This window comes from Musca vetustissima, unplaced genomic scaffold (genome assembly GCF_032173495.1).
Source record: "Musca vetustissima isolate MV318-11 ecotype Yass unplaced genomic scaffold, APGP_CSIRO_Mvet_v1 utg1735, whole genome shotgun sequence".
NCBI lineage: Eukaryota > Metazoa > Arthropoda > Insecta > Diptera > Muscidae > Musca > Musca vetustissima.
The window spans coordinates 5,820-33,079 of NW_026887582.1; the positions used below are offsets into that span (position 1 = coordinate 5,820).

General features: G+C 34.9%; 1 protein-coding gene across 1 annotated transcript in view; it reads right to left on the reverse strand.

Annotated features, from left to right (window-relative positions):
- Window positions 1-3,573: 3,573 nt before the first annotated feature.
- The window catches only part of LOC133335167 (inositol polyphosphate-5-phosphatase A), a 34,344-nt gene continuing 10,657 nt past the window's right edge, over window positions 3,574-27,260 (reverse strand). The window contains exons 3-9 of the mRNA XM_061543472.1: window positions 18,171-18,338; window positions 17,948-18,120; window positions 17,783-17,870; window positions 10,699-10,854; window positions 10,393-10,638; window positions 5,508-5,544; window positions 3,574-3,848 (exon numbers count right to left, since the gene is read on the reverse strand). Of these exons, the coding sequence (XP_061399456.1) occupies window positions 3,574-3,848; window positions 5,508-5,544; window positions 10,393-10,638; window positions 10,699-10,854; window positions 17,783-17,870; window positions 17,948-18,120; window positions 18,171-18,338 (1,143 nt within the window). The remainder of the gene's footprint in view (window positions 3,849-5,507; window positions 5,545-10,392; window positions 10,639-10,698; window positions 10,855-17,782; window positions 17,871-17,947; window positions 18,121-18,170; window positions 18,339-27,260) is intronic.

Below are 27,260 nucleotides of genomic sequence, written 5' to 3' on the forward strand. Positions count from 1 at the left end.
CTTCGGGTATAAGGACTTACGGCCGTTAGCTCGTTATGGAAAAAATACATTAAAAAAGGAAATAAAACATCGTAAGAAACAAATATACATGCAATAAGTATTATTCTTAATTCTATTTGTACATTATAAAATCTCTATATGTTCTTTTTTCTATGCATACTTTTCATCAACGAATGTCTCAGAAATTGTGATGAAAAACGTCGAATTAAGAAGATTTTTTATATATTACTGATTACAAATATATTTTGATGAAAATAAATGACTAAAATTTTATTTGCTATAAAATATAAGTAAATTGCATTTAAAAATAGACACACATTGGATAAAGTATTAAAGGTAGGTAACATTAATTTTTTTATATATTATCATAAACTGAAAGATACTACTATTTCTAATTTATTAATGCAGTGTAATGTCGGTGTCGACATTTGTATTGTGAATGCGCGCGCGATGGCATCCTTGACAAAAAGAGAAGGTTGAAAATAGGGGTTCATATTCCATGTATTTTTGTGAACAAAGTACAGGTGGCATTTATGATCCGATTTGGATAAAATTTAGTACATGTCACTTATTTGGTCCAAGGACGAACCCTATTGAAATTGGATCTATATCAAATTTATATATAGTTTCGTCCAATTTAAGGTAAATAGTGCACCAAACCTTCAATATTGGTCCGATTAAGATAGAATTTCAGTTACAAAATTTCAGAGAATATAAATTAAGGACGTAATATCTAAAAACGTAAAGAACTTTAAAACATGCTAAGTCGACTTAGCATACTATGGTTCGGAGGGGTCGACATATATACTTTAGTCCCATTTTATGCACATAGTGCAAATGGAGGAGCCTATGTCTGTTCGTTTTACATGAAATATTGCATAGCGCATTGGATTGAAGACGTTTCAATTTTAGATATATCATCCATATATATTTTCATCCGATTTCATCAAAATGATGTACCAAACAACTAAAGTTTTTCCGCTTAGGACGAATTAGTGCACAAAGTACCAAATCGAGGCAAGAATAATGTGTATTATATTTTGTGTCAGATTGTATCTGTATGGGTTGTTTTAATTTAGTTCAAATATCTACAACTTCACGCAGTTAATTTCGTTAGATTCCATTTCAATGGTCCTCCAAAGATGATATCGTTCATTTGCTGCAAGACAGGCATAACTCAAAAAAGCGATTTCGCAGAAAATGCATTTTAAGTTTTCAATTTACTCACACTTTATATGGGACAGAGGAACTTCTACAGATTCTCAATTTGAGTGTGTAAGAGACATTTATATGAATTTTTTACACAACATGAGGTCTATTATAGCGAACAATCGTACATCATTAACTCGATATGTTAAATGACGTGACCTGCCGCAATTTAGAAATAATATATATTTTTTTATTTATTTTTCACAACAATATTTAATATTTTAATTTTTAGTCAGCTCCCTTTACATTTACTAGCGAAAAGTTTCTCACGAATTGTCACCACATTTCCCCCCCTCCCTTCCATTCAGAATAAACAATTTTTCTCACATAGTGAATTTTCTCACTTTTGAAAATTTTTAAAATACGACGAAAGAGAGAATACAAAAAATCACAAGCAGCCTTATTTTGGATGTCAATTCCACGTGAATTTACTCGCTCTTCCCCTTCGACTTATTCTGAACAACATTTTCCTGTGAATTTTTTTCGCATTCTCGCTTTCGCCTTATTCTGAATGAAGTTCGAAAGCGAAAAAATCCGCTTTGGGAAAAAATTAGGTATTCTGTATTACGGGGAGTAGGAATATGATATGAAATTTTGTGCGAAATTTTTCGCTAATAAATTCAAAGGGAGCTGACTACAACAACATAGAGTATCTTCGTGTAATGTGGACCACCATTTTCTTCTTTTGATATTGTGGGCGTAACAACGGTAAAAAATAAAAACAAATTGTTTTCACGACATAGTAGATTTGTTGGCTAAATATATTCCAGGTCAAACAATATTTATATTTGTCTATAAAAATGTTATTGCATTATATTTCAAAAAACTCTAAACTGCGAATAAAAATAACTTGGCTGGTAATGTGGACCAGTATGTGTGGGTAATGAGGATCAGTAAGTTAAAGGTAGGTTGTGGTTTGGTTGTGATAAATTTCAATTTATTGCACTCTTGAGTAACAATGAATGCAAAAATATACGGGTTTATGTTTTGGAATAGTCCCCATTAAAGGGTACCGCCCCATTTGCGGTATTTTGAAGGTCCTTGCCTCATTATTAACCGAAGCACCTGTAATTTCGCATATCGAGTTTTCAGAGGATAGAATACCTACTCGTCCTCATAAAAAGGTCCCAATTTTTAAAGTGGTCCACATTACCCGACATTGAATATTTTTATTTAAAAATAATTATCGGCTTCAAAAATGACTAAAAATTTAAAAATCACCGATTGTAATTACAGATAAACGTATATTTTTGTTAAAGAAAACTAGAAAGCCACATAACTTCTTTATATTCGAGAAAAACAAAGTGTTAGACTATTTTGCAAAAACGTTCAACTATTGTGCTAAAAAAATTTCAAATCACACTTTTACAATCAGATCTACATTTTCTCTAATTAGGAAAACATTTATCAAGGCGGCATTGACATATTTCAAGTATTTTCTTAGATATGGGGGGTGGTCCACATTAGACGCCTGGTCCACATTACCCGAAATTACTCTAAGTAATAAATATTTTTATGAAAAATATTTACACAATACTTATTCTATGACACAATACTTATTCAAGTTCGAAGATGGGATATATTGGTCCACGTTTAGGCATAGCTCCCATATAAGGGTCCCCCCATTTTCGGTATTTTGGGGTTTCTTGAGCGCGTTTTTCAAACGAATTTTTTGAAATTTGGAACATTGGGTTCTTATAGGTCAACTTTTTCTGGTAGCACCTATATAACGGTACCTCGATGAGGCACATTTTCACCGTGTCAAAGTGTATACACCCTCATTAGCCATAAGGCTGAGTGTATAATTATCCTTCAAAAATTGTTGAAATTTGTATTACGGTTGCCATATTTTTAAACTTTAATTTATATTCTTTTAATTACAAAGTCTTTATACAGCGGATTATTTATATTTCGCATTTGTATTGTTATAAAGTTTAAATAACAATAAAAAGCAAACATTTTAATAAAAAAATCAATAAATAAAATATTGAAAAATATTACACAATTAAATTACAATGGGGCAACACAAATTGCAACTTAAATTACAATATGGCAACACAAATCTTTTTTTCAACCATCATTTTCGAAAACTTGTCCCCAACTGCAGAATATATCCTTCTTTTTACAACCTATTTCCGTGTTTCTGTTATAAAATCGATTTAAAATGGATAGTTTTACAATACTTTTTTGTACATCCATAACAGAGTAATTTCTTACAGACGACCATATTGGTATTTGAATATAATAAAATACATACACTTTAAATTTTTACTAATTTTATTCCAACTTATTTGGACACATAACACTTATATCGCAATTAAAATGATTATTTTAAAATCGTTCTAATGTAAATTTTCTATTAGGTTAGACAGTGGTTTCCTTTACAATAGTTATAGGATGCACTTTATTGAAAAATTCTATATTTTCCTCCTCTGCATGCGACACTTCACCAGCCTCGTTATCACCATCCATATTTGTTATAGAACGTAGATTAACATACCGGGATTTACAAGATATTTCTGAGATCTTGTCAACGTCTACATGACTCTGTTCGACCCAAATTACGTCATCATTTACAGATTCGTTCATAATCTTTTGAAGTTTTTCCACTTGAATTTGAACCGGCTGATTAGATGAACCTAAAATATATTTATATATACAGAAATAGACAAACAAGATTTGTATTTTGTACTAAAAATTTTTATTCAAGGAAATAATAGTCTTTTGAGTAAAACAAAAATGTAAATTAGGATAACAAAACCGAAAAGTAGCAATCTCTTATGTTTTGCTTGAATGTATACAAATATATTTAAAACAATATTAGCACAAGTATGCTACTTTATATCAACCAAAAACGTTCGATAACTATAAATAAAAATATTTGCTAAGTATGTCCCACTTACAGAATTTATATTAGTAATAGTTTTATTTGATATTTTTTTCCAACAAAAATAACAAGGTCAAAGGTGCTATTATTTTTTTTTACAGCTGCATATAATTTAAAAGGCAGATTATACACATTAGGACTACAAAGAGATTACTTATTTAACAAAGTTATTGGAGATTTCAATACTTAAAATAAAAATGTGAATAATAAAAACAAACAAAAATATTTGAAATTAACGATTAGGCGTAGAAACAGAGTAAAATGCGAATGACCAGCATGTTAAAATTTCTTAAAATTAAAAACACATATATAAAATAAAGTATATATAAAAGAGAATTGCCAGTAATACAAAATAACTAGCCTTGTAAATTAAAATAAAAAATAATATTGTTGAAAATAATATTTATTAACAGAAAATAAAAATAAAGCTGTAAGGTCATTATATGTGAATGTTCGTTTTAGTGAATATTGCAACATTTATGCAAGCAACTATTTGGATATTGTTCGATGTCATTATTGCTCGTTCTACAATTTTCACCAACTTCATCAACATCACCAGCAGTGCCACTATCGCAGTACTTTTTATCCTTAGATGAGGACGATATTTGCAAATCTTCCAGACGTGTTTTAAGTTGTTCGGGGCAAACGGTTCTTCGACACGAATCGTTTTTCTCAATTTTAGAGTTGTTAACGGTCACATCAAGTAAACTTTGTTCTGATGATGATAACTCTATGCTTTCGATGCCTAGAACGTCACCATTGTTTGTAGTTGATGTGGAGCTGTTCAATTCAGGGCATGGTGAATGGGATTCAATGCTTTCTGGAGTGTATGGATCCAGACATTTCTGAGTATAATCAAAATAAGTACTTAAATGTTGTGAGTCGATACGATTGACGATAATGTTATTGGATAACATTAAATGTTTTGAAATTAATCGATACCTGGGATCGTTTGACTGTTTTTTAATGATATTTTTACATTGTGGGCATATTTCGTCGACATCATTTAATTTAGGTTCAGTTACATCTGTTGAATTCGACAGTTGATAACATGTGCACACCGATATATTGTCTGTGCCGATAATGTTAATGCTAATTGGAGATTTCAAAAACATATCACCGTTACTTGTACATTTTCCTCCTTGAGATTTCAGGTTATCGTAGCTACATACGTTCCTAATAGTATGGGATGATGTCCCTGATTGTTGTTCAGGTTTATTTTCATCAAGTTTTCTATCCTCGGAAAGGTTTCCTACAGGTGTAATATTGGTATAAAATGTTTCTCGTTCACAACATGCGATTTCTTTGTTATGCTTCCCGAAGGCAGCACAATCGATAGTGGCACCTGGGATGTGATGCATTAAGTTGGCATTTGGCTTAAAATAATGAGAATTACAACATCTATATATACCTTGCTTCGGTTTGATGCAAATATGTAAAAATACAGGCTGCAATGAAAAAATAAAGATATTATATTAATAACAATAATTAAATACGATTTTATTTTCGGCAAGCTAAATTTTTCTTAGCAGTTACAAATAAACAATAACATGTCTACAGATTTGTTTGTTGACCTCGTTTAAACGAAGCCAATGTGACTTATTCGAATTCCCTTTTAATTAAAAATTCCAAATAGTAGGAGTGGACCGATTTTTCTCATATTTGAACTTAATCTAAGTTTGGGAGGAATATTACGATGAGCAAAGTTTTGAGTAAATCACTTGGGGAGACTCTGAGATCGATTAAATATATTGTCCGAATTGTCCAACTTGGACAAGGTGGTCATCAACACCAAATTTTAGGATTATTACAGCAATCTATGTCGCGTTGCTTTAAAGAAGTTTGCGATACTTTGTCCCAAGGACATACAATTTGAAGCAACTGCGGCAATTGAAATAAAAAGAGGCTTTTTCCATACATGTGGAATTCCTGAGGTGATTGGGGCAATTGATGGTACTAATGATTCGACACACCAGGAACGAACATAAAAAAATCTACTAAAGTTTGGAACTGAGTCTGTAACTTTTTTGGCTTTTCCTTAAAATAGTTAACAATTTAGATATAAATAAAACCTTTAATTTTGCTTACTGACATGTTTCGCTTCCTTTTCGTTTGTTATTTTGTTAACGCAAGACATTTGCGCCTAACCAACGAGTTTGTTATACGTTTTCGTATTACAGAGTGCAGTGATGTCACATTTGCGTAAAGCAATGTATTCAACACGTATCGAGAGCGCATTGCCCTCACGACACACACCATCTACTCAATTGTCCGTCCAAGCCTCATATCATTTCTACTGTCTATAGACTTATGGCTAAAGCCAATAGAGATGTCATAGTTTCTCAGGCTACCCTCTTCAAATCGGAATTCCTAATTAATAATTAATACATTTTCCTTGTTCCGTTTTCTATCAATATTTTCAGGAAAGAACTTTAACCAACAGTCAATCTTTTACAACAACATTTGTTTCTTCCTTAAATTTGAAATTAAAATATTTACAGACTGAGAACCAGACAATTTCAAAATTTTGAATTTAATTTATTTTTCCTGGATGTATGTGAGCTTCCCCATACACATAGCAGTCAGCAGAATGCTGTTCTCGCTCTTCTTAGCCCATTGATTACATCCAACTTGTTATCTCTAAGTATGTGTTCTACTTGATTTTGAATTCTTTTCTGCATTATGGTTGTATAAGATGTCGAGCAGCGTTATTTCTATCTAGTTGTTACAATCTTCCAAGCCATTTTAGGGAAACTTCACAACAATGCCATTCTTTCTTTCAAGTTGGAGGCAATCTCTCTTTCTACTAAGCTGAAAAGATATGAGGTCGAAGTAACTCAGCTGCGGTTCTGCGCAACTGGGTTACCGGCTTCCGCTTGTAAACCATCATTTCCTGCTGCTTTCTTATTTTTAACGCATTTTTTAATTCATTCTACTTTGCAAAAAAAAAAGTATAAAATACGCACTGTCAATGTAGTAAATGTTCCACTTTATATTTTATACGCATTGAAAGTTTTGAGGTCAATAAAATCGCATAAGCACGAATTTAGATACGAGCCTTTTAAACAAATCGAAAATTATATCGATTTCTTTGTCAAAGCTAACGATGGTTTATTTTTTCGAATTCAAAATATTTTGACAAAAATTTATTTACCAGCTGGCCTTACTTGGTATCAAGACTTTATATACCTTGGTACCGCCACAAATAAAACGAATATCAGTTTTGAAATTCGGAGAAGGATTGTGATGGCCAACAGATGCTACTATGGTCTAAGTAGAAAAAGTAGAAAACAACATCTTGGAGCGTGGTCTTCCAAATTGGTGGAATTGCGCACAAGACCGACGCGCTTGGAAATCTTTTTTAAGCTCGGCTTATGGAACAACCGTTCTGTAACAAGCCAGCTAAGTAAGTAAAGCTGGCCTTACTGGGTCGCTTAATACATACACCTTACATATTACGAAGAAAACCTTGTTACTATTTTGTTAAAATAATGGTTTGAAATAATGCTATTTTGTCTCAAAAACCTGTCGATGTTACATGTTACATGAACACATAGTGACTACCATTCGTTCGAATAGGCTTTCGATCGTCTTATACCATGTACAGACGAGCGTTGTTCGCTATCTCATTCGTTGTTCGACCCTTAATTATGAAGTAATTACTTAGTTCCCCATATAAAATTTTCTGAGCGAACACCGATTTTTGTACGTAGTTCCAAGGTGTATTTAATAAGGTGTATGCATCAGATACAACAACAAATATTTTACAAAAACAACATTGTTGTTATAGAAATTAAATTGTCATGCTGACAATAAGTTTTTGACAAAAATAAACAAAAATAATTATAAATTTATTTTTGTCAAGAACTATTCTTTGAGAAATAATGAATTTGTGTATTCTTGGGTTATTAGCGGTTTTAGGTTAGTGAAAAATAATGTTTAAGACCTGGTAGCGATTAATGTTAAGTTTCCCACATGCAGCCCATGGCTCCTTGTGATGTTGCTTATATTGTGAATTACAATCTATTTTTTCTATGGAGTGCCTTCAAATCTTGCCTTCTTAAAGAAAATTGAAGAATATAAATCCCCGGTCAAAGACTAAATCATGGAAATTGTGTTGACCGTATAAAATCTTTCCATAGGCGTATTTAACCTCCGCCGAGGATTGTGACAAGCACCAAGGGGCCGATTCCAATATAGGCTAACATAATCTCCTCGATTTTATGAGTAGCTGGGATTTATGGACAGATTTCCACACATAACATAAAATATGTGGACCAATCGGCGAACGGGGTTATAATTGATTTAATCCTAGGTTTCCTTTCCGCCAGCCTCTATGAATGTAGTTTTCTTGAATCTTTATTATTAAAAAAGCCTAAATTTAAAGACCTTTTTTGATATCGAAATGTTATTGAAAATGTTTTTGGCAATTTACTTTACAAACAAAAAAGAAAAAAGTTTGAAACCATATGATTGTCACTTACACCTTATTAATGACATGTACAGACGAGCGTTGTTCGCTCTCACATTCGTTGTTCGACCCTTAATTATGAAGTAATTACTTAGTTCCCCACAAGGTGTATTTAATAAGGTGTAAGTGACAATCATATGGTTTGAAACTTTTTTCTTTATTGTTTGTAAATAAATTGTCAAAAATATTTGTCAACGTTTCACTTCAATTTAAAATATTGTTTTTTTGTTTGCAATAATAATGAATTTATAGGGACGGAATATTTGTTAATGCCCCAAGTGACGACAAGGAAGCGTGAGTTTAAATCAGTTCTAAATCCGGCCGCTGATTTGTTCCACATATTTGCCGCAAGTACAACTTGGGTTCCAGATTGCAAATATACATATGTAAATGTGTGTTCTTATGATCGATTTAATACCAAAAGGAGATTGTTAAGGAAAAGGAAATCTGCCCTAAATCCCCTGTTTCCCTCAAAATCAAGGAAATTGTGTTATATAGCTTGTATTAGAATTTGTCCATTAGTTTTCTACAAAAGCCTGGCTTCTGTTGCGTAGTCTATTGGCAGATTGCATACGGGTTTGTGGTGTTTGACCGGGGATTTATGTCCTACAAAATGAAAATGTACGGTAGTACAAAATGAAAAAATACGCTGTTGCAAACATAAATTTACTGTGAAAAAAATTCATTTCGGTCTAATTAGCGTACAAAACAAGAAACAAATGTGGGATAAACAAAAAAATACTCATGTTTTTTGATATGTGACATATGAGTTGAGAAAATATAAAAATATATTAAAAACAACAACATTTTTAGAAAAAAAAAGAAAACATGAAAAGTATATATCTATAGGTTCTTACTACATTCAGGAGAAAGAGAATAATTTTTTTTATTTAAGGGATTCACGATTTTAATTTTTTAAGATTTTCAATGGGCTGGTAAATCAATACCAATGCTTGTGTTGGTATTGATTTACCAGCCCAATGCTTGTGTTGTAACTTTGCACATATATATTTGAAGATTTAAAAGAGAAGAAAAATAATTTACAAACTATTTTTGTTATTGTTTTTTGTATTTAAAGAAAAGTCCATATTTTTGATGGCGGCCATGATAACTCCCCACTGGAACATCGGAATCCGAAATTTCCAACGGTGTTAGAAATAGCACATGCCTGTCTCTCGTATGAACTAGAATTATTGACTTCGCTCTAAAATTAACAAAATGGCGGACCTTTGAAAAAATATTTTTGGAAAATCTCAGATTTTTTACCAAAAACCAAGTTAAAAAGTAAGGAAGATCTTCACCGATTGGCTTTATCCTACTTCATACGATAGCTATACACTCACAGAGAAACGTGTAAAAATTTGGAATCGATTGGGTCATTATTTTTTGAGTTATAGTGCCCGCCATTCACAAAGAGAAAAACCCGTTTAAAGTTTGAGAAGCCCTTTAGCCGTCACTTGATGCTGACATAATAAATCGGCTATATCTTCAAGAGTTCTTGAAATTTTGTAGGGACATTCTTGAATTAGAGTAGACTCAAGTTAAATAAAAAAAAATTGACCCCGAGTATGGGGGGGGGGGTCCCCTTAAATTAATAGGTAATATACACAAGTAAGTAGAGATTTCGGTATAAAAAAAGAAACAACAATTTTGAAAAAGAAAATTCTGAGAAAATGTAGTAATTCATGTAGGTAATTTTGAGAGCGAACTACGTTGTTCGAGTGATCGTCAGAACATGGTATTAGAGGAACAGGCTGTATGTTTTGACTATACTTCGAATTTTTTACTAATTTAAATGCCTATAAATTCCATTAAGGAAATATACCTTGTGATCGCCCATACAGACATTTTCTCCAACTATATTGTACGTATTTGGAGATAGATCTTCATCTATAATTAGACGCGCTTCTGGGTTCATCAGTATTCGGTCGCACCATGATGGGCAGCGTGTAAACATGAAATTTGTTGGCAATTCTGGATCCTCCATGTACGGATATGAAGGAGGGAAATCAATCTCAAATTCATGTAGAAAATCTTGCAAAGGTTCCAATTCACGATCAAATTTTTTTAACTAAAATAAATGGTGGTTATGCAAACATGATTAGACAATTTGTATTATACACAGTCTTACCCACGGTTCCTTAAACTTTAATTGGTGATCAGCATGACTGAATTCCTTTTTACCAATGGTCAATATGTTGTCTCCGTCAGAATTCCTATAATAAATTTTGGTGTTGTCATTTTTGGTACTCTGGACACGGTGGGCGGTGAGATTTTCAGTTAATTCCTGCGTCAAAATGTAATAAATGGAAACCAATTGTTTAATATATAGAATTAAATTTGCTATTGTTTTAACATTTAATGAAAATAATAAACAATTTCTTTTAAAATACGCCGTTAAGTTCGAATATTTTGCGCGTTCAAAATATTTGAAGGCAGTCTGTCAGGGGCTTTATAATACTCTAAGAAATCGAAATGTCAAAAATTGGAATATTCGACTAAGACCTTCATCATATCAAAAATGGGGTTCATATTTTTTTGGCGAAGTTACGTTTTTTACTCACTAAGATCCCCGAATTCCTATTTACAGCCACTTATTTTGAAAAATTATTCTAGGGTCATTAAAATATCTAAAATGGAATCTGGAACTATGCAGAAATACCATCAGCTGACAAATTACTTCTGACTTCCTTCTGTTCTGTATCCTTAGAGATCTAGAAAAACGAAATTCATTTATGAAAAACAACTTATCTTGCTTTCTATAACCTTTATTAAAAAGCAGCATGGACCGAAGTCTAATGAAATCAGCCAAAGTACAGCCGAGGAAGTATATGACAAATGGGGTAACATGTTGCCAACGCTTTAATGAGTATATATACCTCATCACTCTATTAAAAGCGATCTGCAGCTTCCTGATAACATAACCAAATGTCCCTGAAAAAACTTCAGTGCAGTATAAGATTAATGGCATATTTAACATTTTCACAATGTATTTCCTCATTTCAACAACAAGACAAAGCTCAGAACTATAAAGCTTCCTCAACATGTAATTTATCTTAGAAACCAACAAGTTAACATGAGACTCAAACAACAATTCCCTGTCCAGTACAACACCAAGACATCTAATGCTCTCCACAAATTCAATTTCAATGTTACCGAACTTGACTATCACTTCAACCCCATCACGGGGACCAAACTTTAATACTTTCGTTCTATTTGGATTTACCGTTAATTTATTGAGGGACATCCAATTGTTCATTGTAGAGATAGCAAACGATATAGCACTTTGCATAACATCAGGGAATGCACCATTGGGGAACAACACTGAAATCAACTTCAATAGAAACAAAAATAAAGGAATGGTGCGATATTCCTGGACATTGAAACTGATTAGATTGCTGTACTAAATTCGGCGACGACAATAAAAAATAATCCAATAAAGAAGTTGACTTATGAAAGACATCATAATGAGTGGGGATAGAATTATGTACAACAGTAAGGTTCATACTGGAGCATACAGACCTAACATTATACGAATTACGAATGTCGAACAGATTGTTATTGAAATCCCCCATTAAAATAACATTATCATATCTAAGAACAAGATCGGAAAATTCCCTCTCAAATGCATTAATATCACTATGAGGAAGATAGATTGTCCCTACTAAATATTTGAACCCTCGTATCTGTATTTCTAAAAATATACTTTCAACTGATACATCATTTGTACTATCGGACACAACTTTATGCTTTAAATGCTTGGAAATATACAAAGCAACGCCACCACCTCTACCATTAGGACGATCATTCCTATAACAATAATAACCGTGCATATCAGCCACATTATAACTCATATGAGGCTTAAGCCATGTCTCACTGACACCAACAATATCCAAAAAGTTGCCTTCTAAAATATTTCTAATTTCATTAATTTTAACAGAAGAATTGCCAACAACGAGTGTAAATAGAATTGAACTTGACTAAAATCGACTTTCTATTAAGAAAATAGCAACAATGCTATATCAACAATTTATTGGGTTTTTATAAAAAAAATGTTTACAGTTTATTGTTATTTAAACTTTATAACAACATAAATGTGAAATATCAAGAATCCGCTGTAAAACTGTTTTGTAATTAAAAAAATTAAAGTTTGAAAATGTGGCAACATACAACAGCATGTGAAACAGCTGCTTATTGTTATTATGCAATTTGGTGCAACAACTTACAACAGATTGCAATTTTATGATGGCAAAAATCAGTTAATTTCGATATTTTATCTCTCAAGCACACGATAAACTTGAAAGAAAAAATATACATTAAAACTTTTTCTTATCGATATTTGGTGTTTGTTTTATTTTGAATATACAAGACAATCGTTTATAAATGGTCTGTGCCCGTACTGCAAGAATCTAATAGATTTTACTATTTTCTTCGATATTATAAGGAATATTCGTTCGTAGTTAAAAGTAGTAGATTCTTGCAGTACGGGAACAGACAAAAAATATCAAATATTTATCGATATATCTCATTTTGTTTATAAGTTGTGTGACTTTGGGTTATTCAAATTTCTACATTTTTTGTTTTGGGTATATTTAATTTTTGCATTTCGTAACCTTTTTACATAATTAAATGGAAAAAGCTCACTCATTCCTACTATTTGAAAACGTTTTTGAGAAAAAGTCATGAGAGTCCAAAAGAAAACGAGTGGTTGGTTTGACAATTGCTTAAGAACTATGGTCAATTTTATTGAAGCAGAATAGATACATACTACTATTTGGTGCATCACATAAACTTCAATTGGTGATCATGTAATTGCCTAAATGGATATTCGGTTATATAATATATTACAACACTCTCCCTGATTAAGAAATTGCCTTTTTAATGAAAATAAAATACTTCCAAATACTAAACTAGTAAAATTTACATTAAACCAAATTGACAACAAGTTAAATAGGTCAGCTACCATATTTCCTGCTTCCAAATACTCCTGACCGTTATGACCAGCTTCCATATTTTCTCGAATAAAGTTGATTCTTATATCAGCATGTTTGGTTCTTAAAAATAGGAACTATTTCACGCTATTTGAATTGCGCTCTTATTATCGCAGTGTAACTTAACTATATTGAACTTATTCAACTGCAGCTCCTTGTATAGTCTGTAGTTGGTCCCATGTCGTCTAGGTTGCCGGTCTAATCAACATCACAAAAACCAACTAAGTCACCTGACTTGGTGTTCAATAGATGTTTTTCTAGCGTGCCCTTTAAATAACGCATTACCCGCTTAATTGCTTTCCAGTAGGTCGATTCAGTAACTTATAACGATCCGACAATCGACAATTTTGTCTACACATAAAATCGTTTGCAGTAACGAAAATGTTATTCTGTGAAAATGTAGACAAATTGTCGATTTACTTTCAAAAAGATTTTAATTTTGAACATTTTGATAAAGTCTTGGCAACCCTGTCGTGAATGCTAAATAATATGGTATAATAATAAAAGGTAACAGCAAGTGTTGTTGTACAACAAACGATACAACAACCACATGGCGTTTCCACGACAGAGGGGTCTACGATCCGAAACGACCCGAGCCTTACTCGGCCAACGTCTGTCACCTCAGCCCAAGGTATATTTAATAAGGTAGCCGCATCGGCCCAGCTGTTGGACAAATAAATGTCAAATACTTTGGCAATACTTTTATTAACATTTTCTACAAGAATTTGTGTAAAAAAATCTTGTCAATCTGTTTGTTTTGGCAAAATATTTTTGACATATCAAAATACAATAACCGATGTTTGTTGTAGAAATTCGCCGATGCGGCTACCTTGTATATCTACCTTGCCTCAGCCCATTGTGTAAAAGCAATAGGGCTGCTACAACAACAACCACATGGGAATTTGTTGTTGTATGTTCTACTAGTGTCAACTCTTTTGACAGAAAAATGTAAACAAACAAACAAATTATCATCAAAATATTTTTATTTTGAAAATGAAATATTTTCGAATCCTCAAAATAAAAATTGAAAAAAATGAATGAAAATCTATCAAATTTATATTTCTATCGCTTCCACATCTCTCTTATAATTGAGCCATTGCCATATATATGTGTAACACATATGCATATGCTGGGAATAGCGAGTTGTTCCTTGAAGAAAGATTTGTTTCCTCAAACGATCCCAGCAGGCAGATTGAGTAAACTGAATACGGGAGGACATTTAATAAAGAACAATTTCGAATTGAATAAGTTCCCAATTTTCCTGTTGGGTGATTTTTAAAAACAATTTGTCAAATGCATATTGACACTAGTATTACGTTGGAATCAAATCAGATGGGATTTGCTGTTACCTTTTATAATTGTACCATGGCTAAATAATATTGTTTTGCTCCATGCTCGTTTAAAAAAAAATTTAATTTCTAACAATACAATCTGTGTTTGTGTGGTAACAGTGTTTAAAAGTGTTTTGAAATAATTTTTGTGAATTTTGCTCTAATTGGAATTGTGGGAAATGTATTGTAGTTGTCTGTAAATGCCTTGTTGACCACGAAGTCAGGCGCCAACGAAACGAACTTCTCATTGGGGTCGTATCGCTGGTAACGTAAGAACTTCGAATTGTCACAAGAGACATTTGGATTTGAAAGGTTTTTAGCAAAGAAGCTATTAATAGCTTCTGGGGAGAATATCCCAACAAAAAACTAAGGGAACTGATGAGGATCAGTGGCGAGATCCGAAACTATAGTCTTCCCTGCCTTACCCCTCGGCGGACAATGCCATACATTCCCCACTAATAAATAGTTGTTTTTTATAAAAACAACAAACTGGGATTAAGCCTGACTATTTTGCAAAAACAAAATATTTTTGCTAATATTAATTAAACTTTTTAATTCTAATTGGCATTTCGTTTCCATTCCAAATTTTTTCGTTTGTTACATATCCATATCAACATGGAGATTGCCACATCGTCGTCAAAGTCTTCGTCGTCGTCGGATTATGAGACACCCCACAGTTTCCTCTACTGCAGACGCAGAATTTAACACCACATGTTGCTGTACAACGGCCAGGAAATGCATCGTTTTTGCAGTTTAACTTCGATGGACTGCGAAATAAAATCAGCGAAATCGTAGACTTTATGAATCGGAATAACATTATGGTCGCCGCGATCCAGAAAACCAAGCTGACTGATACCTGTAGCTTGCACCGTTGCGATGGTTACAACGTGTTGCGAAAGGATCATCCTTAATATGCGAGCACAAGCTCTGCAACATTGGAGCCGCAACAAGTAAATTATGGGCAACGGTTAAGTCACTCTCGAATCCCGGAAGGAACGATGATAGAACGGCTGTCACGTTTAACGACGTAACGATGACTGATCCGAAGAAGTGCGCGAGTTTTTTTACCCGCAGGTTATAGAGCACCCCGAAAGTGACATGGCGAAAAAAAGTGTGCTTCGTCGTATTAGAGCCCTCCGAGCCGAGGAGGTACCACCACAAATTTCGAAGGATGAATTAACAGCATTCACACGGAAGCAGTGACCCAGGCAATGGACCAATACCATTTGAATGTAGTACTTGGAGTCAACACATCACCTATAGCAGCAGAATAGCGACAGCTGCCTAGACAAACGAGAGTGGTTTTAGCCCAATTAAGATCAGGATGGTGCAGCCGCCTCAATTCGCATTGGGCCCGAATTGACAGCCCTGCATGTGGACTTGGACCTCACGATACGCTGCATCTCTTTAACTGCCCTTCTAAACCCACTCATCTGTCTCTCTAGTAGACAGTTGCTACAACAACAACAACGGATAGTACACAAGCCATAAAAGCAATAACTTCCAAAATTACATCTAAAACTGTTATGGAATGTATAAAAGACATTAATAATTTCTCACGACACGATCTTGTACGAATCATATGGGTACGAAGGCGACACACAAAATTCTTGAGAATAACGATGGGCCGGAAACTATACAAAAATATGAAGGGTAGATCGAAATGAATATAAAACTAAGCAAATCTTTCACTGGCTTTCTAAAGTACAGTTGCGGTCAAAATAATAGAAATAGTTAGAAAACGGAGAAACATGTTGTGATCGGACGATTCCAAATATTTTTATATGTTGATACTGGATGCCGACAGTATTTGAGACGTCCACGTCTAAGATATAGGATTCAAAATGTAATGGATTCAAATTTCAACAGAACAAAAATCCAAAACAGAGCAGACGATTGACAAAACAGTCGTTTCAGTACAACAATATAGATATTACGGAAGTGCCCTCGCAGTCACCGGATCTAAATCCAATTGAAAATTGTAACTTCGAAAAGTGTAATTTAAGAAGAATACAATAAATCAATTTTAATACAATATTTTCAAAATACAAAAGTTTTTGATATTATTACAATATTGATAGCAAAGCAATTGGTAATGTTTTAACTATAATTTTGCCAGAAAACTTTAAGCGATTTCAAAAAAAGAAAATGGGTTTCTTCAGTGGGAATATTTGAATACATTACGCTGCTATTATTTTGACCGCAGCTGTATTTCCCATCGTTGGATATATTTTTTAATTAGAATGGAAAGGCTCTGAAAACTTAACTGTCACCAAAGCTGTATGGTCTGCAGAGCGTCAACAAGCTCATTAGAAATATTGACAAACAGGATTTTTAAAATAACAGATGTACTCATGTAGTACACTCGGCCTATCTGGGTTAATTAAGTTGCTCTTTTTGGGTGGTAAATGTCTAAAATTTTGTGTGAATACAGTAAAATCTCGATAATCCAGCATTGATATTCCAGACTGTGTTTCACAACTCATTGTGTATTCTATAATCTGGATTGTTTGTCTCTATTTGACCATATAATCCGGATTATGAAGATAAATTAATTTTTAAGTTTTTTTTTCGTATAAGAATTGTCGTATGGCACGAGCCAACATTTAGAATTATGAGCAGTGAATGTTTTGCTTATCAGTGCAGTGTTTTTTCCAGTAGGGAGGTCATGTAAAACGTAACCAATTTTAGTAAAAAATGTACCCTTTTTTATTTAAATCTCATATTTTTGCAATGGACCATTTTATTTGCTAATAAAAACATACAACTAGTTATATGATCTCTAAATTAATAAAAAAATTAACAAATTCTAAAATCTCTGTAATCCGGATTGGCGAGATTTAAGGTATATAATTTTTAAACGTATAAAGTTATACAATATATTATAACTTACCTTGATAACTCCTGACGCATCACATCTGAAATTAAAATCACCAAATATAAAAAATGGGACTAATCCATTTTCTTCATCCAGGTGAAACCTAATTAGAATAGTGCAAGTGACAAAATTTTTTATATTTTTTGTAATTGTTATAATCAATTAGAAGATACAACCAACCTTTCAATTGTATGCACTAATGCTCTTCTTCTTGTTCTACAATAAACTGATGGGAACTCCTCGGATGCAGCTAAATTTGAAGCATCATGAAAAAGGTGTATGTTGACTAGATCAAACACTGTATCATTAATATTCCAACGAGTACGCATGTATCCCTTCCTGGACCATTTACACTGCAAATAAAATGTTAATAAGTTGTTATAATTTTAATAGATCTACAAACCTCAGGAAAGAAATGTTGCGGAAATTTGGACTTCTCCTTACTAGATACAGTTTCTATGTTGCCTGAATAAATATCTCTTCCTTCAGCATTTTCCCAGGTACGAGTAAAAAAATTCCAAAGTCGTACGTTTTGAAAATTTTTGTGAATAAAGTAAATATTTCCAAGTGCCTTAAAATATAAACGGAAATATATGTAAGTATTGTATACAAATAACAACATTTGTTGTGGCAATAGTCATGACACAATAATAAACGTAGAATTAGTTGACGAAATTAATAAAAATGTTGCCTATTTACATATAAAAAACATATCCAACAAGTTGTTTTTTTATTATATGAAAAATGAACGGAAAATCAAGATTTTGTTCGCTTTTTTCTTTTCTTTTCAAATGCTGAAATGTTGAATTTTAATTACAACTGAATTTGAAAATATATTTATTTTTGTTTTGTATTTTTCCATGAGCTTACCTCTTGTTATTGTACCATGGCAGTAGTCATTCTTACTTACATGAATGGAAATCTAGTACATACAGTGGCGGCACACAAATTAGAAACAAACTTAAGAAAGTAGTTTGCATGCATTTTTTGTCGAGAAAAGACAGATTTTTATAATTTGTACATCAATTTGAAGGTATATTTTAGTACATCCTGTGCCAATTTTCATTTCCTATTCTTCTAACAAAATTGTTTTCTACGGGGATTTTAATGACAAGTGTGTCATTTTTACAAGGAAAAAATAATACATATAAACAAAAATTTATGTGCAAATTATAAAAATTCTCCTTTCCATTCCGATACAAAATTCATGCAAACTACTTTGACTGTACCTGCGTCTACATCTTCAGTAGTGTTGGCGAGTTATTTGGGATAACATTTGTAGTATGTTATTGAAAAATAGTCAGGCGTAATCCCAGTTGTTTTTTATAAAAACAACTATTTATTAGTGGGAAAAGGATGGAAAAGTGAAAAGCCATCTGTAGAGAAAAGGTTCTTTGGAATAACCTTGGTTCGAATTTTCGTCTGGAAAGGGTTTAGGAAACCCCTAACTGTTTATTGTTCTGATGCAATTAGGTGCAACAACTTCAACAAATTAAAAGAACATTTTTATGACGGCAAACAATCGCATTGAACAATGTCAAAGACACAACGAATAATGGGAAGAAACCTTCGATTAAATTAATTAGCAGTTTATTATTTCACAACATAATTGTGTGCCTTTTTATTTAATTTCGATTTGTTATTTCCCAAAGTGGTCAATTATTTTATAAATATGCTTCTTCTCCTTTATTTCGTCCTTCAGATCATGCACACGATAAATTTGAAAAAAAATATTGTTCTTTGATAATTTTTATTAGAGTTATTCACTGTTAAGCGGCTATGTGGTTTTTCTATAATTGTTAATGTTTTTTTTTTTTATGGAGAGACATATCCTCACATAAAATGTCTTTATTTCGGCCCCAAACTCGGCTTAAATATTCCTTATTGCCTTTATACCAAAGACATAGAAACTGTAAAGAATCGACAAAATACATTTTAACAAAATAGTTTATGAAAACATATCTAGGGGGAATCAAGCATAACAGAGGCATTTTAAGAATAAACACGCCAAACCGCGAAAATGTGTGTATAAAATTTAAATAAAATCTGATATCATAACAACAGAGGAAAAGCCATCTATTGAAAATTGTAGAAATCTATTGGAATTTTCGTTCTCGTTCACGTAGATCCTGAAACCTTCAATGATGGCGCCCGGTCCTAATATTCATGTCTTATGTGAGAGGATAAACGTCTTATGAGTTTCTTCTATCTGGGGAATATGAAAATATCCGCCATCAAATTCCCAGAACATTAAATATCGTATATCGTTGCGTGATCTTGCTTGGCGGGCATATTTAGAAAATCCATTGCCTGACAACTGTAGAACTTTCTGTAGGCATCGGAACGAAGCAAAGAGAGTAGTTCGTGAAGCTAAGTCAGTAGCTCATTGTAATATGTTTAATGGAAAATCAAGCAAAGAATTATGGACGTTATTGAATGTTTTTGGTTTAGGAAAAAATAGTGAGGTGGTTGAAGAAAATGTTAATGTTCTTAATAATATGTTTCCTCTGCGCAAGTACCAGCTTCGGGCGGTCTAACTGATTTCCTGGACGGTAGCTTTGGTTTTCGCTTAGTAACTTATCTTGAGATGAGTGATGCATTCTTTATTAAGTCTAAGGCTGTGGGATCTGATGGATACACCCTTAAATTTCTTCGTCTTATTTTTCTTTATGTTGCCGTCCATGTCTTGCATTTAATTAATAATATATTTTTGACATCTCCTACCCGTCTTTGTGGAAAATCGGAAAAGTAATACAAATTCGAAAGAACGGCACGTCAGGTGGATATATTTCCATAATTTAGCTATTTCCATAATGCTTATATTATCAAAGATGTTGTTGTTGTAACAGGTTGGCTGTTGACGAAAGTTCTTTCCTGAAAAATGTTGATAGAAGAAAACGGAAGGAAAAGGAAAATATATTAATTAATTAATTAGGAATTCGGATTTGAAGAGGGTAGCCGGAGAAATTGTGCCACCTCTATTGGCTTTAGCCATAAGTCTATGGGCAATAGACTCGTAGGCTCGGACGGACAATTGAATAAATGGTGTGTGTCGTGAGGGCTTTGCTGGCAGGAGGGACACCTGTTTAGGGTTCCGGGGACAATGCGCTCTCGATACGAGTTGAGTCCATTGCTGTATCCGGACCTTAGTTGTGCCAGAATTGAACGGGTTTGCCTATGAAGAAGCCTCTCACTCTCCGAAATTGCAGGAGGATGTTGTTGTAGGACTTTATTGCATCTGTTGCCATTTATGGCATCGGAGACCGCCAGTTGATGCACGGATTTCATCGCGTTCGCTATCGACAATCTGTTGACGTCCGATGGAATGACGTCTTGGATGTCATCACGATAGCGCCTGATGGCGGATGTGTCGCGGAGGTGGATCTGCCATCACAGTGTGATGGTTAGGATGACATGGCGGATAGCATGCCAGCAGGAACTGTCTAGTTAACAACACATTATGTTGCTTGACTGACAGCATCCTGGTCTCCCCATGGAGGTGATCGACGCTCGTCATCCGTGGGAAGTTTGCAATGATCTCCATTGTGTGTCGCTAAGGAAAGAAGTCCAGACTGGGGCTGCATAATTCAGGATGGAACGACCAATAGCCTTATAAGTCGTTACCAGCGTTTCTTTATCCTTGCCCCAGGAGGTGCCAGCCAAAGCTTTCAGAACTTTATTCCTAGCTTTCACCTTCTGCTTGATGTAATTGGAATGCGAGGAGAAATGAAGGAGGCTATCGAAGACCACCCCAAGGATTTTCGGATTATGGACGGTGGGGATGCGCCTACCTTCAACGGAAATGTCAAGTTCTAGATTGACTTCTCGCGTCCAGGAGGTGAAAAGTGACACGGTAGACTTTGCAGTGGATAATTTCAGATTGCGCTCCCGGAAGAAGTTGGTGATGGTGGCTAGATAGTTGGAAATTCTTGCACTTACGTCGTCAATGTTAACGCCGGACGAAATAATCGTACAGTCATCGGCGTACGACACCACTGAAACATCTGGTGGAGGAATGGGGAGTTTCGCAAAATACATGTTGAACAAAATGGGAGAAAGGACACCGCCTTGCGGTACTCCCATTTTGATCTTGCGATATTTGGATTTTTGGCCACGGAACTCAACGAAGGCCTGCCGCCCATTAAGGTAGTTGGCAAGCCAACGTTTGATATCACATGGAAGGGTGGAATTTGTGATATCGGAAATCAACTCGGAATGATCGACCGTATCAAACGCCTTGGACAGATCTAGAGCTGCCACAATGGTCCGTTCAGGTGGTCGTCGCTGATTGAGGCCATTCGCAATCATGGAAGTAATTTCTTGCAAAGCCGTTGTTGTGCTATATGATTCCCTGAAACCGTGTTGGTGGGGAGCAAGAACGAAATGCTGTTTCAGGGACGGAAGCAATAGAGACTCTAAAACCTTTGCTACTGGTGACAGAAGAGAAATCGGGCGGTAGGATTCCCCATTAGTAGCGGATTTATCAGGTTTTAGGATTGGAATAATCCGGGCAACTTTCCAAATGACAGGAATTACCAACTGTGACATCGATAACTCGAGGACTCTGGTCAGATAGCCCAGCCCTATTGCTTCAAGCTTCTTTAACATGAACATGGATATGCCGTCTGGACCAAGGGCTTTGGATGGTTTGGATTTGGAGATAATTGCCTCTACCTCGCTGGATGTAAATGATAGTGGCTGCAAGTCTCTTTTAAGATTCTTGGATCTCCGGAAAACTGCTCGCTTGGTCTTGTTCTGCGAAGATGGATGCTCAATGAATTGGCGGCAGAACTGAATTGCACATTTTTTGGCATCGGAATGTTGAATGTTATCGAAGGAAATAGCAGGGAGATTTTTATTTCTTTTGGAACCAGATAGACTCTTAATTGTGGACCATAGCTGCATGGAATTTATGTTGCAGTGGTTAAGGTGTTCTAACCATTTAGAGCGCCTGTGCTCAAGGACTAGAGCATCTATTTCAGCGCTAAGCTGCGGAATTCTGTCGTCAGCGGGGCTTTCAGCACGGAGTTGGTCGCGTTGCTGTGGGAATCTGGATGCCCTGGATGGATAATTTGGTCTCATTAGAGGAATTCTGCCCGCAGGAATAAAGCGTTTTGACGCTTTTTGAATAATTTCTCGGAAAATCTTCTCACCCTTTCTGGCACATACGGGTGGCGGCATAGGAATTAAGGAGTCCTCAATGAATTTTGTGAAGCCGTGCCAGTTGGCTTTATTATAATTCATGAAAGAACGCTGATCGGGCTCCACGAAATCGCTGGGTTTCTCTACCGTGACCAGGATGGGAATATGGTCTGAATTTGGATTGAAGAACCTTCGAATACTCAAAATCAAATGAATATCGTCGGCAAAAGCAAAGGGCCTAAAAGTGACCCCAACACAGATTCTTAAGGAGAGCTACACATAGCATGTGCTTCTTCTGTGACAAATAAGAGATAAGAAGCTTACACGCACAACTGGAAAAACCACATATATCCCTTTTTGACCACCTCCCCTGGGGAGAAGGTAAAAACGTGTATTCTAGCCAAAAAAGAACTTAATTTAATGCTTCATTCTAATTTCAGCGGTTGAGGATGTTGAGGAAAATGTGAACAATGTCACGGTCACTCTCCTGAAGAGCTATAAGGCTTCATGTCCTTTAACATACTCTGGGAAAAATCTCCACCGGTATGGTGGTCACAAAACATTGCATCGTTGAGGAAGGCTGCAAGGGACGTTTATAGAAAACAGTTCAATAGGTACAAGAGTGAAATCAAGAAGGCTAAACGTGAGTCTTGGGTCTGCTATAGTGAGTCAATCGAAGAAGTCAACGGAGCGGACAGATTTCGCAGAGAACTATCTAAAGATCCAAAATCCATAGGTAATATAAAGCGAAGTGATGGAACGTTGACAAACTCTGGTAGAGAGACTCTTGTCTCTTAATCTTCTATCGTCAACCCACTTTCTTGGTGACAAGGACTATAGGGAGGGTGCGCAGTGTACGCATCAGCATATGGGCAATGGTATAATACCGGCCATGCTGCAACACGCAGATGAACGAGTATTAGCTTACTTGTATCGTACATACCTAGTCTATGGAAGGAGGTAACAGTTACCTTCATCCCGAAAGATCGATTAGACTCGCTTCCTTTCTACTCAATACTTTAGAAAGGTTACTAGACTGAGAAATTATTATGCATACATCAAAGGCAAATCAGTGGATACAGCCTTACATGCGGTGGTTGGACGCATTGAGAATAATATGGAGTCCTCTGACTACATTTTGGCAGCGTTCCTAAAAGCCATCCATTCTGGTCACGTAAGCTCAGGTATCCCCTCACTTTTAACGGACTGGATTGATAGAATGCTGGAAAGCAGAATTATCAACTCATCCTTGGGAGAGAGGGAGCAATATCTCCCCTTCTGTGGCTTCTGGTGATAAATGAGATACTGCTGAAGTTCGATCATCTTAAGATAAAGGTTGTAGCCTATGCTGATGATGTAGACTTGCTGGTTGATGGGAAATTTCTGATGACAATTGCAGATATTTTGGAGTGTGCCCTTTCAACTCTGTCTAACTTGACACACGCCAAGAGTCTTGGTGTAAACCCCACTAAGACAGAATTGGTGCTCTTCACTATGAAACGTAAGATTCCTAGATTCCGCTTGCCATGACTGGGAGGAGTGACCTTTCTGAAGAAGCAAAATACGTTGGTACAATCCTTGACCGCAAATTAACTTGGAATAGGAATGTTGAGGAACGCCCTAAGAAAGGACCGCTAGCACTCTACTCATGCAAGAACTCCAATTCTTACATCAGCAGATACTGCTGACAAAATTGTATTCAGTACAGCGATGGACTTCGACCCTGACTACCGGAGCGTTAGGAAGTACACCACAGGCAGCCTTGAATGCGATCCTGAATCTCCAACCACTTGGAATTTTATCAGAATGTCCGATTTAATTCCAAGCAGCCAGATGTGCTCTGAGGCTCCGAGAAACGGAAACTACGGGCTCCTGGAAATCGCTGAACTATGGTCACGCTAGTATCCTCAACATAACGCAGGGTAGTGATTTCTTGAGGAGAAATAGTCACATTAGTAACTATGTTCCTTCTCAGAAGGAGTTTCCTAGTAGGGAATCCTGGACTAGCGGCTCCTTACTTCAGCCAGATCTGACTTTTTTCACGGACGGGTCAAAGATGGAAGATGGCACTGGTTCAGGCGTTTACTGTAGGGAATTAGGAATATACATCTCATGTAAGCTTAACAATCTTTGTAGCGTTTTTCAAGCAGATATCCTTGCAATCACGAATGCGGCCGAGATAGTAAAAACAATTACTGCCGATATTACGGGACTGATGACTACACTGTGCGACACGAAAATTTTTCAATGGTTCTAATGTACCAAATATGTTTAGTTGGAGTCCCTGGACCACGAAAATACCTTTGGTTTTTCTGGGTCACTTCGAAAATTTATTTTATAACGGTAAATATAGAGAAAAACGTGGTTTCATGGATTTTCAATTTAAAACTCGAATAACTTATTTACTTTTTAACAGATTTATATTATTCTTTTTTTTCTTTCGAAGAGTACAATTTTTCCTTTCAAACAAGATATATACTTGGTAAATCGGTTGAGGATTGGCTGAGTTACAGCGGTTGAAATGTGAAAAAATACGTATAAAATGACAAAATTTACCTTTCTTCGGGCTGTACGATGAAATTATGATATCAAGCCATATAAGTTTTATTCTACTACGGGGAAGAAAATTAAATTAGCTTTCGAAAATGATAAAAATCAAAAAATCGGTTAAAAAATGTATGACTTATACGCATTTTTGTATTGATTCTATGCATATTCTCTAAAGGAAATATGGTTCTATCTCGTCTCCTCTTGCCTGTTACAATCATAACGGTTTGAAACAGGAAACGATACACACCCATATTTCCTTTAGAGAATATGCATAGATTCAATACAAAAATGTGTATAAGTCATCCATTTTTTAACCGATTTTTCTGATTTTTATCATCTTCGAAAGCTAATTTAATTTTCTTCCCCGTAATATAATAAAACTTATATGGCTTGATGCCATAATTTCATCGTACAGCCCGAAGAAAAGTAAATTTTGTAATTTTATACGTATTTTTTCACATTTCAACCGCTGTAACTCAGCCAATCCTCAACCGATTTACCAAGTATATATCTTGTTTGAAAGGAAAAATTGTACTCTTCGAAAGAAAAAAAAGAATAATATAAATCTGTTAAGAAGTAAATAAGTTATTCGAGTTTTAAATTGAAAATCCATGAAACCACGTTTTTCTCTATATTTACCGTTATAAAATAAATTTTCGAAGTGACCCAGAAAAACCAAAGGTATTTTCGTGGTCCAGAGACTCCAAATAAACAGAATTGGTACATTAGAACCCCTGAAAAAAAATTTTTGTTATTTTGTAGCACAGTGCTATATATGTCGATAGTCAGGCGGCCCTCAAGGCTGTGAAGTCGTGTACTATAAACTCAAAAGCAGTTATTGATTGCAAGTCCACTCTGAATGATACACGACAGATAGTTAGCTTATGTTGGGTTCCAGGACATAGTGACATAGCCGACGAGCTTGCTCAAGAGGGGCTCACAATCGTCTAATCTTCCGATTAAGAGATCTGTGAATCCACCCATTGGCTATTTCATTGACAAAATTCGCTTGTTCTACAGCGAGGTAGTCGGTAACAGATGGTCGAGAGAACCTGGTTGCATAATCTCAAAATCTATCTGGCCTGAATTCTCTCGCCAAAGAACTTCTTCGCTGCTGGCACATAATAAGAGAGAGAGAGAGATCAAAATCATTGTGGAAATCATAACATGTCACTGCAAGATTAGATCCATCACTTCGTAATGGGACTCCGGCGGAGAGGATTAATGTCGTCTATGTGAGGACGAAGAAGAGCTAGAAACAATTGAACATATCCTCAGTAAATATCCATCGGTGATCAGCAGAAGACATTAACAGTTTGGAAGATATAAAGTTGATAATCTAGCCTTCTTCTCTAAAATATACCCCAACCAGATCCTAGGGTTTGTTAAAAATCTGACATGGCTAAAATAACCATCACTACGCTCTCCTTCTCCCACTATCTTTTTTCTTGCACTTCCACTGTTGGACTGTTGTTACTAACAACCGTACATCCCTTACCTAATATATATATATATCCCTTTATTTATTGGTTTTTAATGACGTTTCATCTTAATTTTGTAATTTTTTAAAAAATTATTCGCAATAATAACATATTAAACTATCATCGTGTGCATTTTTTGTTTTATAATAATAACAGAACAGCCCGACGTGTGTTTGATACACTTCTACCGTTGAAGTGAATGCCAGAACATGTCGGAAAAATTTGGCGAAAATTATCATTAGTGTTTACTTTTTTGACTGAGACAATCTTGGCTACTTTCCAAGCAGAAGAGAAGTCGTACGAAGTAATTATTGCATTGA